The 15,000-nt window shown below is 35.6% G+C and overlaps 2 protein-coding genes across 2 annotated transcripts in view; one reads left to right on the top strand and one right to left on the bottom strand.

Annotated features, from left to right (window-relative positions):
- Positions 1-1,810, top strand: part of LOC145276952 (vesicle transport protein USE1-like) — a 63,098-nt gene extending 61,288 nt beyond the window's left edge. The window contains exon 6 of the mRNA XM_080128467.1: positions 1,572-1,810. Coding sequence (XP_079984593.1) covers positions 1,572-1,745 — 174 coding nt within the window. The 3' untranslated portion in view covers positions 1,746-1,810. The remainder of the gene's footprint in view (positions 1-1,571) is intronic.
- Positions 1,811-4,624: 2,814 nt separating this feature from the next.
- LOC145276624 (protein FAM200B-like) lies at positions 4,625-5,086 on the bottom strand. Its single transcript, XM_080127817.1, has one exon. It carries the CDS (start codon positions 5,084-5,086, stop codon positions 4,625-4,627), a length of 462 nt encoding a protein of 153 aa, XP_079983943.1.
- Positions 5,087-15,000: the final 9,914 nt, after the last annotated feature.

Genomic DNA, 15,000 nt, shown 5'->3' with positions numbered 1-15,000 from the left:
GAATGTTCAAATGCTGACAGGAATCCATTTCTTTTTTGTAATTAGAAGCTATTTTGTCCTGAAAAATAAAGTCATTGCGACCGAGACAAAATTTGAAAGTGTTGTTAAAGATAGAATTAAACGAATCGCATCGAAAAATTTGCAGGCTTTGAAAAATGGATAATTTAATATATGTGCATATTTATTTAAACACTTAACCGGTAGTTATTTTATGAAAGTACAATTCAAATCAGATTTTTTTTTTTTTTTTGGAAAAAGTTGTCACTTTTAAAAGAACGTAAAATGCGATTCGGTTGATTTGTATGTATTAAAAAGTTGTCGTTTTAAGCAAGGATATCTGAGTGGGCTTGGAAGCGAGACTAGCAGGGTTGTAAGTTTATGAGCTGATTTTTAAGGATCACGAAGGAATGTGGTTTGATGTGATTTGCATATCAATGAGGCTAAACACTGGAATGAGGGAATGTATGGCCGGCTGTTAAGATGGCGGGAGTTGATTTCTGGATAACTGGACTGAACTGAGAATGTTCAAATGTTGACAAGAATCCATTTTTTTTTTTTTTTTTTTTTTTTTTAATTAGATGAACTATGAGGAAAATGTTGAACACATAGAAGAGTTGCAATGGCCCAAGACACACCTTAACAAGTTTAAACTTCTAGTTGAGCTGGAAATGTTTTTTTTTTTGTTTTTTTCTGTTTTTTTTTTTTTTCAGGATCAACTAAACAATGTGCAGAACAACTCGTCAACATACATACCCCCAACTAAGCTGACAAAAGTAGAAAAATCCCACCACCTCACTGTTGAGGTTTCTGAATGCCAGAAAGCCTTCTATATTAGTACTTTCTTTTCTTGCACTGCTAAACTTTGGAATTCCCTTCCTGTTTCCTGACTGTCCTAACATGTGGAAGTTTAAATGTAATGTGCATAAGCATCTAGCTACTCAACTTCTTACATATTCCCTTGTAGACATGATCCAAACGACAATGTCTTATTTCAATTGAGTAAGAGTTAAAAATAACAAAATAAATATAAAATCTCGTGATTTGTGAAAAACAAGTTTCTTCAAATTGTAATGGTCTTTCAACAAAGGCCACATCATGCTGCCCCAAATCTTTCAAAAAGAATTTGGATTCAATACATCTACATCGAATTACTGTTATCAAGCACTGAGTGAAAAGGTGACTTTTGGGAAGGTTGGCAGCAAGACTCTCTTCGATGTTACATCTCTAAGAAAATCCAGAAGTGTTTGAGTACTTCCATGACGTTAACAGTCTGAACACCTTCCCCCTCCTCCTCCTCCAACTTGCCTGATTACAATCCCATGAAGCACTCTTCGGTAGTTGACAATTTAGTATAGCACTTTGTCAAAATTGATATGATCAGTTATGAATGGATGTAAAAATGTTTGAGTTTTACAGACGTGTTATTTATGATGATCATTATTTTAAGTAAGAATGATTCATCTGATATTTTTTCTTTATAAAAGCCTTAAAGAAAACTTATCCAAAGAAATAATTTACTTTTAAAAAAAAAAGAAAAATAATCTTTTGAATTCTCCCATCTTCTCTTGCAGACGTTGGCAGACAGCAGCCAATCAGCCGAGGCAAACATGAACAGACTGAAAACGGAAACAGAACGGCTTGAAGCACACACCAATTCGTGTACCTGGTGGGTGTGGCTCATGATAGCAGCTGTCACCTTCACCTTTCTGTGGATGATCTTATTCATCCGTATCTTCCACAAGTAATTGCCCCCCCCCCCCAGTCCATTTATCAATATTAAAGTTAATAAAGATTTTTTTTAAATTTTCGATTTTTGCCTTATTGTTGCTCTGCTTTTGATTCAATAAGTGAGTAGAATTTTTTCCTTTTTTTTTTTTTATAAAAATGAATTCAACCAATCAGATTTTTCTGAACCACTCTGACCAATCAGATCAAATCTTGTTTTCCTTTTGTTTTTGTTTTTTGTTTTTTTAAATTCTATTGCAGTTTACCAATCAGATTATATTTTGTTTTAGTTGAATTAACCAGTCAGATTGTATATTGTATTTTATACAACTATTGAAATATTTATTTTATTTCCAGGTTGTGAGTTTCATGAAGTGTTTCTGTGAAAAGAACTAGATTTGAACATGATACACCTAGTGTTTCAATCTGTGTCGTTAACCATTTAGCCGCTACCATACCTAACTATTAATATATAAACACAAGTATGGCAACGTTTCAAGAGAATAATATCAGCCAATTGGATCAGTTAGTTTTCTGAATTTTTGAGGATTGATAATTTATATTATTTGGACTGCTCTTCTTATCTTGAGTGTTACTTTTACAATGTTTCGGCCATTGTAACCTGACCTTCTTCAGGTGTATCTTGTCGTTCATGGGAATCTGTACATAATTTCGAATGGAACTTTAATCCATGAGGGTAGCATGCTCTTGTTCTGTCAGCCATTACTAGGTAGAAGTCTTAAGTAATTTGCAATTTAGTTCATACTGAGGATAGAATCAAGGCATAACAAAAAAAGTGCCAAGTAAAATTCAGTTCTAAGCGGCACTCTTTCTGTATAGATTCTCGAGCTCGACAGAAAGATTCCCTGAGTTCAAGAAGGTCAAAGGTTATATTGGTTGAAATGTTGTGAGAATGACACTCAAAATGAGAACAGTAGTTTGAATAATACGAATAGATCAGTTATATTATACCTTAGAACAGCGGTTCTCAACCTTTTTTGACCCATGGACCCCTTTTCCCTTCTTTTTTTTCTTGGTGGACCCCCTTATAATTTTTGGTCATAAAACAATATTCTATTTCTCAATATAATCTTTTGAGCTTTTAATGAACAAATAAATATTATATAATTAAACTTTATTTTTAAATGAAAACTAATTTAATGCAAATAAAGTATTTTACAACAATTATAATAATGAAAACTTGATTAACGCTACCTGTTTTTTGTGTTTTTGTTTTTGTAAATTCACGTAATGGAATGAATGTGTGTGTGTGTGTGTGTGTGTGTGTGTGTGTGTGTGTGTGTGTGTGTGGTTTTGGTACTTATGCAGGATACGGGCCGTGCTATTTTGTAGATAGGATTTTTAAGTTATACTCAATTTTTACGGTATGTTTTGCTCCATTAAATTGTTAGGTGAATGTACATACATCTCAACCTTTTCCCGGCTATCGCCCCCAAAAGCTATTTTTGACTTAAGTTAATTCATAATCGCCTCCAAGAATAAATAATAACAAATATTGTAATTATGACTAACCAACACTAGAAACATTTTGTACATGCAAATGGAAAACAAATTAATTAAAAATAATTTTATTGCAAATTTACAAGAAATGTAGAGAGTCTAACTAGTGTGAACCCTGAGATTGGTAATGTTTCGCTAAAAATCCAATGTCAGGTTTAATATTACTCAAGCAGATACGAATATCTCCATGAGAAATAATGTCAAATCTGTTTCGTTCCTTCTGTAAAATGTGATTCACAGCGCTGAATCCAGTTTCGACAAGATATGATGTTGGGAAACACAAAAGGATTTTCGACATTTGTGACCACAAATTTGGATACAGTGATTTTACAGTGTTTGATTGCCAAAATGCACACAAAGTTTCTGTTTTGAACTTGATTTGCAATTCATCATTGCATTTTATCTCGATGATTTCCTCCTGGATATTTTTGTGTGCACTGAGAGGATCACAATCGAATGGGTCAATCATCCATGGCTCAATAGTGAAGTCAAATAAATCGGAAAATCTGATTTCTAGATCATTTTTCATGGCTGACAGATGGTTACAATAAATAACAATGTCATTTTCACATAAGTCGATTTCCGCTAGTTCGGGTATATTATCAAATTGCCTTCGTTTTAAATTAATTTGAAACATATTAAGTTTTTTAACAAAAGCTCTCATCACCCGTTTACAGTCTATCAGGGTTATCATTTTTCCTTGCAGCAGAAGAGAGACTTCATTTAACTTACGGAAGATCCAACTAAGATAGTGTATATTTTTCTTTTGAGCTTGAATTTCGATAGCTAAGTCTGACTGTCCTTCTGTTTGTAGGAATACAACTATTGCATTAAATAAGTTTACAAATCTTTGCAAACAGTTGCCTTTGGATAGCCATCGGACATCGGTATGCAAAAGGAGTCTTAGATATTGTTCTTCAGTATCAACACAAAATTTTCGAAAAAGACATTTACTGTTAGATTTGATTTTGTTTATTGTTTTTATAACAGTATTCATTGACTGATTTAGAATAGGGCTTAAATTTTTGGCCATGAGTTGATGCCTATGTAGCACACAGTGTATAGCTAAAATATCGGGGCACAGCTTTTTCAAAAAAGAAATAAATCCTTTGTGTCTTCCCACCATAGCCATTGCACCATCAGTAGCACATGAAACTAAATTTTTAGTATATGGAATATCATTTTCTTCAAAAAAAGTTTTCACAGCAGAAAATATGGAAGCGCCTGTATTGTCAGTCTCAAACAGTTTTACAAACAATAAATCCTCTTGTAATGCACAATTATTATCAAAATATCGGACATATCCCATTAAAAGAGCCTTATTGTCAACAACAGTACTTTCGTTGATTTGAATGGAAAAGTTTGTAGTTTTCAATCTTTAAATTAGTATGTCTTCGATATAATCTGACATTTCATCAATTCTCCTACGGATAGAATCATTACTCAAAGGTATTGCCTTAATGATGGATGAAGGATCTTGATTCATAATTTCTGTTATTACTGCTTCTACTGCAGGCTTAATAATCTTTTCAGCTGCCGTATGTGAGCTACCTGTTTTCGCAATAATTTCAGCAATTTTGTAGGAGGCAATTAGTCCACCGTCATTAATTTTTGTCTGCTTCTTAAATAATGAAATCAAAGTACTACGACTTTCTAACGCAGATTTCAATTCCTGAAAATACTCGATAGGCTTACTGACTTTATCGGGGTGTTTTCTTCTCATGTGGTCTGAAAGCCGAGACGGTTTCATGGCTTCATTGGATAAAGAATGATGACACATGAGGCAAAAGGGCTGCTTTGGGTCTAGAGTTTTTGATAAATCCATATTGTAAGTACCCATCGATATACTGTCGACACTTCTTTTTTGCCGAGCTTGCCATAAAAAATAAGGGTGCGAGCTGTAATAAACTAGCGTATGGTCTCAAGAAAAAAAAATACGGACAAATTGAGTAAGATTAAATTATTTTTATTCTCACCACAAAGCAAAATGTTGTTTGTTTGTTTGTTTTTTATTATTTCCTTGATGGCGTCGACGGCAACGGTGAGTTTGTTGATTCGGCAGTCGGTGACGGCGGTGGTGCCAGAGCTTACCACGATGGTGGCGACGATGACGTAGACAGTAGCAGTCGGTGACGACTATGGGGAGGCGATGATGTTGGCGGTGAAGTTTATTGATACATCAGTCGGTGATATCAGAGAAGCAGCGGCGGTGATAGCCTTGTTGTTGATGTTAGCAGTAATGACAGAGCGAGTTTTATAAACGTGATGCTCGTTTTGTCGCTTGTTGTTTTAATGCGTGTTCCTCCTTTGGTCGCCGGCTGGAAAGAGCAGTAGAGAACTCGAATTTCGCGCCAAGTCTTTTTTTCTTTGTTTTCCTTCGGAGCTCTCCGGAAACGGTGCACGCTCAGTGTGTCACCGTCCGACATTAGTTCCGGATATTGAGTTTGTGTTTTGTTTATGTAAATATGAACGAATCTGTAATATAACAGAGCGAATGAAAATTGTAAACACTTGTAAGACAATGTTACTGGAGAATCGGATTTACTGAAATAAAGTGAATATTCAAAACTGACAATTCATTTATAAGAGAGCAATTCATAGGTCACGTGACCAAAGTTTTGCACTAATAGTTTAGCTACGCGTTTATAATTTCAAAAAATTTAAAAAATTTACTCGCAAAAATGTCAAAATTTTTCACAGATAAAATTGATTGAAAATCGCCCCCCAAAATTTGATTTTCGCCCACTAGGGGTTGAGAACCGCTGCCTTAGAAGATTGAAGCAATAAGAAAAAGAGATTTGCTCTAAAAAAAGACGCAAACATGTTAAAGTTCAATAAAAAGAATAAAACAAAGGATTGTCACTTGACAAAGCTTGACATGTTAATGTGGCATTCTCAGCTTAATATTATACAGGGTGGAACGATAAAATTGTTGCACTAGAAAAAATGACACGATTCCATTTCTGTTTGATGAAAACCGTTTTTTGTTGCAGACCATCTACTAGTTGGCCAGTTGTGTACAAATCCCAAGAGCGATAGGAGCCATCTATCATGTCTGAAAGTGACACAATGTTCAACAAGCGAGATTGGAGATACATCACTGTACAACTCATGATCTCTATCAATCCAAGTTATGACAACAGGACCATTGCTAGCATTCCTTAAATGCAAATCTGAATGGTTCAACGCTTAAGGGCACAGCTTAATGAAGTTCCTGGCTACTGCTATGGTGTAGTTTCAAGTGAGGGCCACATCATGCCACTTCACATCTTCAAAGTTGGCTTGAAAGTCAAAACCAGAATGTACTTGGATGTGCTGAAGTGTCAAAGAGATCCAAAGAGATCAAGGCTTAGCTTCAGAATGAGTGCTATGACTTTGTACCTGTCTGTCACTGCCCCCTCCTCCTCCATCAACCTGAACCCTGAACTTGCTGGACTACTTTGTTTGGTCATACATCGAGAATATCACCAACATGACCTCTCACAACACAAAAGCCAGCCTGATTGGCGGCATCCACTGATTATTCGCCAAACTCTTGCCAGCACCTGTGAAAAAGGCAGGCTCCCAGTTCCAGACCTATATCAATCCGGTGAACAAGGTTGAAGGTGTCAGCTCTACTACACAATCAAGTTACCCAAATTGTTTTTTTTTCAATAAAAGTTTAAAATAAAGCTGTCGTTTTGTTTTGTTTTGGGCAACAAATTTATCATTCGACCCTGTACATGCATCAAGTTGCTTTACTCATTACAGAAGTTTAGAATAGTTATATATACATTTTTTATTGATTATTTTCATATTTCTTTAGTAGATTTTTATATTTCTTCTAGTAAGGTTCAATAAGCCTCAAGAGTAAAAAGATGTGTAATTGACCTAATTTATAAAATTGAAGTATATGGAACCAATGATTTTTATCAGATCCATTTTGTTCAATTATACTGTTGAGAAAAGTATAAATCCCTAATATCCTGCCATTTATGGTTAAAATAGTGACTAAATTAATCATATACAATTAATCCTTGATAATAGGTAATGTGTTTTCAACCTAAAATGCTTGTTGAGTTCCTAAACTTGTCGTGCATGTATCAATTATAGTTGCCATAATGATTACAGAAACATTAAAGTTCACAAATTATTATTTCTGCTTTACCTGCTGGTCGTTTTTGTTATAGGTGGCTCTGTGTGATACTTCCAGAGTCAGAAAATATCATATTGTAATTAAACTTTTTATTTATACTTTCATAACGACTAACTTGGCTAAAAACTGATGGAAGAGAAGAAGACCTTTATTCAATGTGATCTTCATTTCAAACACTGATAAGTGAAAGTATGGTGAGACAAAGAAATCGAAACCACTGTTTAATTATATCTTATTAGCCCATGTCCTTACACATCGGAATACCTCACATACTTCACAACAGACTATCATTTCTATCATATTCTTTCTTTGATCCATGTGACGTTGTATTCATTTCTAGTACATTCTCACAGCCTAAGCAATTTTCAACTCTAGATTTCACCCTGTCAATGGGGCCACAAATTTGCTGACTGCAATTCTATGCAGAGGAGTAACCCCCAATCTCTACCACTTCTCCAGAAAATGTGGATACCTATGGGTGGTGACCTATAATGTTGTAGGATGCAATCCTGATGGCTGAATCATTCTTCCACTTTGGTCCTTTTTTTTTTTTTTTTCGTTGGGGCTAAGAGAGACCTGATTCAAATATTAATAACTACATTTTATTTCAGTATTTAATTTATGTATTTCTGTTTTATTAAATGCTAGCTTTTTTCTCGTCCATAAATGTTTATTTATCTACCGAGTTGATTGCAAAAATAGATTACAAAATTGTATTCATTCTTAGTTTGTGAGAGGGGAATCTATCACCATACTTTCCCTTAAACACGTCTGTTGGACTTTTATTAAGTAGAATACTTATTAATTTTTTTTTTTTTTTTTTTTTTTTTTTTAATGGAGAGTAGAAAACGCATTGTGGATGAGTTATCGGCAGCTCCTGTTATTCTCGCTTCTTATTTGTCACTCAGTCCTCATTTTTTAATGAGTGATTTTTCTGACAAAGGGAGAAGAAAAAGCTGTTTTCTAGGTTGGCAGTATTTTGCGCGAACAGTTGGCAGAGATGGCAGAAATTTTCTGTTTCTATGTCTATCCTTGTAGCCATGTCACTAGTAAGGGTGCTGGAGGTAAACGTTTTGTCTGGGCTGACGTTATCCGCCTGATAGTCAGGGACCCGAACCTTGGATTAACCACTAAGGAGGCTGTCCTATCAGCAGGTGTAAAGTACTGGGGCTGCTGTATTGCCATTTGGTGAATGGATTCTCGACCATGCAGTAGCTTCTGGTGGGGCCTCTCGATGTCATACTAGTGGGTAATTGTTTCGGCTTTACCTTATCATTAGCTACAAATAAAAAAAAAAATTCTTCGTTTCTTTTTCTCTCTTAGAGCAGGACAGAGAGGGGAAACTAAGTAAATCTGACGACCTAGTCTACAAATTCCAAAATTTCATCATGACAAGTTTCAAGAAAAAATACACGATTAAACCCGGTTCTCCAACTTCCAACGTAGACCCCTACTACCATGTCTCCTTCTTCAACATCAGGGATCTACGTTCTAACCTTCCAGAGGTTGAAACCCAATTACAGGAGACTAAACCAGACCTTTTATTTTTAAGCGAAACCGGAATTGGACAGACTATTTCCCTAAATGAGTTCGTAATTAAAGGATACTCTAACTTAACTTCTAAATCTGACCCCCAAGATCGCCATGGGCATGGAATATGTGCCTATATTAAAGATAGCTTTCCATGTGGTAGGGACATCTCCAGGGAAGATCCTAACTTACCCTATATATGCTTCCGGGTTGCTTTAGCTCACACTACTGCATTTATATTTACTCTCTATCGCCCCTACAACAGCGGAGTTACTATCTTTAAAAGCAATCCGAGAAAATTGACCAAGTCCTATCTGCTTATCCTTCAGCTAACATCCACATATGTGGAGACTTCAATGTTCACAACGTCGAATGGTTGACCCACTCAAACAAGACCGATGATGAGGGGAGGTTCTGTCATGATTTCTCCATTGCCTATGACCTCACTCAGATTGTTCAGGAACCCACCCATGTGCCCGACAATGATGGCCAGTATGTGAGCCTACTAGACCTTTTTCTCACAACTTGCCCTGAACTATGTTCAGTTTCTGTTCTGTTGCCTCTTGGATCTTCCGACCACTCTGTTGTATCAATTAAGATAAAAATGAAATGTAATAAGTCCCCAGACATACCTCTCCATCGTACAGTATATCGATACACTAAGGCTGACTGGGATAGCTTCCATACATTTATATCTGATCTACCTCTGCATTCCATGTTTAAAAAAGATGTGTCCTCTATAGTATCAGACCTGACGGAATGGTTAATTGTAGGTATAGACCGTTTCATACCCTCAAAAAAGTTTCAGCAAAAACCTAACAGCCAGCCGTGGTTCTCTCCAGAATGTGCTGCTGCCATTGCGCACAGAAATCACTTTTTCCACCGCTTCCAATGTAATAGATGTATGGAAACTAAAGCCGCTTTCAGGACTGCCAGCAACCATTGTAAGAAAGTAATAAAGAACGCAAGAGAGTTGTATGCTCAATCCGTTAAGTCCAAAGTAGCTGAGCAGCGGCTTGGTTCCCACCAGTTTTGGCAAATAGCAAACAGAATCCTGAACAGAAGCGTGTGCTCCATCCCAACTATTATCAATGGACCTGAGGTAATCTCGTCAGCATCAGACAAAGCCAAACTCTTTGTCAAGAACTTTGCAGCTAATTCTACCTTTTGCGATCAAGGCCGCCAACCCCCAATATTTCCTCCTGTATCAGAAAACACGCTATGTGATATACGTATATCTGTACGTGATGTTGCCAAGCTAATCAAAAACCTTGATTCGAGTAAAGCAACTGGCCCTGACGGTATTCCAATCATAGTACTCAAAAAACTTCAACCTGAACTAGCGCCCATACTTACAAAACTGTTTAAACGTTGTCTTAAGGAGAATAGCTTCCCATCTTCCTGGAAAACCTCATCAGTATGCCCTGTATTTAAGAATTCAGGTGATCGCTCATCCCCCTCTCAGTACAGGCCAATAAGTCTCCTGTGCGTCATGAGTAAGTTGCTGGAATCTGTGTTAAATACAGAAGTAATCAACCATCTCAATAAAAATAACCTTCTTAGTGACACTCAATATGGTTTCCGTTCTGCTAAATTTACAGCAGATGTGCTTACAGTTATATCTCATAGGATTATCAAATCTCTCGACGGAGGCAACCTTTCTAGGGCAATTGCTCTTGACATATCTAAGGCCTTTGATAGGGTATGGCATAAAGGTTTACTTCATAAGATCTCTAGCTATGGTATAGCTGGAAATGTCTTCTCAATTATTAAATCATTTCTTTCTGATAGATTCATAAGAGTAGTAGTTGAAGGGCAAAAATCAGAAGCTCACAGTATTAATGCCGGTGTCCCTCAGGGGACCATCCTGGGCCCAACTCTTTTCCTGATCTACATTAATGATCTTCCAAATCACATCCTTACATCATTTGTAGACATTTATGCTGACGACACTACCATCTATGGTAGCACATCTAAGACAGTAAACGACCAAGTTCTCTCCGATTCTCTCTTCTCTGATCTTGAGCACGTAGTACAATGAGGTAAGGAGTGGCTGGTTACTTTTAATGCATCTAAAACCAAGCTTCTCTCTTTACATCATCAACATTCTGATCCACATCTGGCATCAATTGAAATTAATGGCTCTCGTCTTCTGGAGGCCTCAAGTTTTGACAAGCTTCTGGGCTTGACCATTACTCCTGATCTTAAATGGAACACGTACATCCAATCTCTTGCCAAGGCTGCTGGAAAAATGGTGGGATCTGTCTATCGATCCGGTAGATATCTCACTGCTGATGCAATTCTCTATCTATATAAGAGCCAGGTACGTCCAAGGATGGAATATTGTTGCCACATCTGGGCAGGAGCTGCGAGAAAGGACTTGTCCTGTCTTGATAGAGTTCAAAATAGACTTCGTAGCCTCATAAGAGATGTCCTTTTCTCTTCCCTGCAACCTCTATCTCACAGAAGAGATGTTGCGAGTTTGTCTGTGATGTATTGTTATTTTCATGGAAAGTGTTCGACTGAGCTTCAGTCTATGGTCCCCCCTCGCCTAACTTTCACAAGAAACACTCGTCTAGCTGTAAACACTATCAATAATTCCCCCCACTCTTTATCTGTGCCTAAACCTAAACGTAGATTCCATGAACAAAGCTTCTTTCTTAGAACTGCACGCCTGTGGAATTGTCTTCCGTTTTCCTGCTTTCCGGCTGGCTACAATATGGTTGTGTTCAAGTGTAACGTAAATAAGTTCTTGATGAGCCGTTCCATATAAGTTATCAAATTTACCAAATTTTCATTACTAATGATTACTATATTGTCCAATTTCTACTGTACACTCTTTAACCCTTATCCTTCAGTGGCTTCTTGGCCTTGATAATGTGGTGATGCCTATGTAAAAAAAAAAAAAAAAAAGATCCAATCAACTGGCTGGTCATGTCGTGACCTAGTTTCTATAAATTCATCTCCAACTGTATTATTCGATCTGATTCTTTGAAAACCTGATTTCTCCTTTTTATTTTTCTTCCCAAATAGATGGAGGAAAGTGGTAGCTGGGGGGTCAATCATATTGAGAACAAAGAATAATGCATGTATTCAGGGTTTTTATTTTTATTTTTTATTTTTTTGCGGACCGTTATTCTCATCTTCATAGTTGTTGTTTCACCACGTTTCTGACCTTCTTCAGAATACTGAGTCTTGTAACTGCATACCCAGTTATTACTATCTTCCATAATTGTTCTTGTCTCACCACGTTTGATCAACTTCCCACCGGACTACAACTTGGATGTCTTCAAGTCCAATGTTAACAAATTCCTAATGAACCGTCCCCTTACGTAAACACTTCATCAAATCTCCACACTAACGTAATGTACTTGCAATAACCCTTATCCCTTAGTGGCTTCCGGGCCTTGATAAGTGGTGATCACTGTGTAGTAAAAAAAAAAAAAAAAAAAAAAAAACTAATTCCCTGGCCTGCTTTGGGTGGGATTGAAACTACTATCTTCAGACAATGTTCACTTGAAATCCGTAGACACTAAACATATCTATCCATTGCGTCATAGACTCCCTCCCCCCCAAGATGAGGTCGGGAAAAGCAACCTCGACTGTGGGGTTCCACGCAGACTCTTCTGTTTTTTGCGGTCGGACATGCATACGTGTACAAAAATTGGCGTACGACAAAATAAAACAAAAAACAATAAAATATAAAAATCTGCAAGCTAGTGGTTTGTATATTAGTTTGTCTGGCATTTGGTTGGACGTTTATAAGCACATATTAATGCATTATTTTTCTAATTTTGTTCTCCATGCATAAGTGATAAATTTCCAAAAACTGTTCTTCCTCACTCAAGGATGAAAACAAAAGATCTGGCAGAATTTCATACATGAGTTTCAAATATACATTTATTAAAAAAAACAAACTCCCAGGAGTTTCAGCTGTTTCTTTGTACAAAGGCACGGCCAAAAACTCATAGAAAAGTCAAGTTGTTTTTGTTTTTTTTAAATAAATTAAAATCTATTATTCCTAAGCAACTTTTTTTTTCCAGAAAGATAAAAGCCTAAATTTTATCATATGAAAAGCAGAATAATATAAAAATTTTCTATTATTTTTAATAGAATTTTAAATATTAAAGTTAAAAAAAAAAACAAAACAAAAAAAAAACACCACCATTTTTATCTCGATGGATAACACCTTTGCATATATTTAAAAAATCTTTTTGAATCAATTAATGTTTTTTTTGTCTAAATAAGATTTAGGATGATTTACTATAAAAATATGCAAAACTATAATACAAGTACCTGAATTTCAAATAATTCCATCTTTTATTTCACTCTAGATTTCGCATAGCGAAATTAAAAACTTCAAATTTTAATTTGGAAGAAACTACAGTAAGGTTTATAGGAAAAAATGAAATCATTTAGTTCTGTAAATTTTCATGTATTTTTAACGTTTGTTTTGACGATTAAGTGAAGAATCAAATTTATAAGGGCTTAATTCTTTTTTTTCTTATACGGCATATATATTTGTTGCCCACATAACCCTCGAAGTTAAGCAACGATGAGGCCGGCCAGTACCAGATGGGTGACCATTTTGGGAATGCTCGCATCCAGAGAGACCTCCTGTCCCTGGGAGCGAATGTGGCCGCACTACTGGAGACACACTCTTACATCTGGAACGACGCCTGATCGTCTTGACCCTGTCTTGCCATCAGGACCAAGTGTTTCTGGACGAGAGATAGTGTGGTAGATGCAAGTCCCTCACACTTTAAACTAAGTCAAGCGCAAGTTACAGCAAAAAGGAAAAGGGGGAGATAACAATTGTTTGTAGACCTTATGGTGACAAAATATCACGTAATGACAAATTGACCTTATAGGTGACAAAATATCACATAATGACAAATTGCCAAAAGAAATTATCGTATTTTTAGCAAAATGCACAGTTATTATCGATTTTTTTTGTATCAATTCTTCAAAGCATTTCCTATTTAATGGTATACTAACATTATTTGACTTACTAAAAGAAAATTATTAATTTATTTTTAAAAGATTTAAAAGTAGTGTTTTTGATAAAAATAATCAAAATATATACATTTTTTTTTTTTTTGCTAAAAATAAGTAACATATTCAAAAACACAATGGATGAAAAATTAAACACATTCAAAATTCGGATTTTTAACCTTAAAACCTGATACGTGCACAGTTGTTTTTTGTTTGTTTGTTTTATCTACAGTTCTCACCCTCGCCACAATACAATATATTTTGTTCAATTTCGGCTGATTATTTTAAGCATATTTGTAACCACAAATAAAGAAGGGGGGGTTGTAGGCAAATATATATATATGAATCGATTTATGAAAAAAAGTGAAGCGTTATAAAGCCCATTCTTCACTTAATAATCCGTTAAAATTTCGTATTGATTGGATAATTACTTGATTTTTTGATAGATTTTTAAAGAGAGATTTCATCAAAAAATAATATTTCCTCCTTCCATTTTGGCCGTGCCTATTTGTAGTCTGTCCATTAAAGGTCTGGAACACATTTGATAGTAAACTAGTTATTTCTACCTTGGTGTCGCCCAGGAGTTCTTTTTTTTTTTGTCTATTCAATAATGCTTTAAATTACTACAGGTGGAATTCCCCCGACCCTCACCCCTAAAAATGAAGTAAACTATATAAAGAAGAAAAACATTATTTGGGTTATTGATAAACATTAAGATTTCGCGTCTTTTGTTAAAAAAAAAAAAAAATAACTATTTCTTTTTTTATTATTTAAGTAAAAAGTCGACCGTGTTTTTTATTCTTTTTTTATATAAAAAAAAAAGAAATGTAAAAAAAAAGTGTTAGAACTCAAAATCGTACTTTATAGTAAGTTGGCGTCTTACCAATTTGGTTAACGTGCCAAGGTTATTTATACACTGATTGTAAAGCAAGCTAAGGAAACATTATTGCGTAAGTAGATAAAATACCGTTTGATTTTTAAGGAAACCTAATTTATAAAACCCACTATGTCTGCCTGTCTGTCTCCATATTTTCAAACTCTATCTCCTCCGAAACTAAATGTTGCAGAGCGACGCTAGGAATCTCAAATGATTG

The sequence above is a fragment of the Euprymna scolopes genome, chromosome 5, assembly GCF_053919585.1.
Source record: "Euprymna scolopes isolate OS-2025 chromosome 5, ASM5391958v1, whole genome shotgun sequence".
In the NCBI taxonomy this organism is placed as follows: Eukaryota; Metazoa; Mollusca; class Cephalopoda; order Sepiida; family Sepiolidae; genus Euprymna; species Euprymna scolopes.
Note: the sequence above shows the minus strand (reverse complement) of the source record. Positions and strands in the feature narration are given on the sequence as shown.

Excerpts from the sequence above, each read along its gene's own strand:
- LOC145276624 (XM_080127817.1), bottom strand. The coding sequence starts at position 5,086 with ATGGGTACTTACAATATGGATTTATCAAAAACTCTAGACCCAAAGCAG.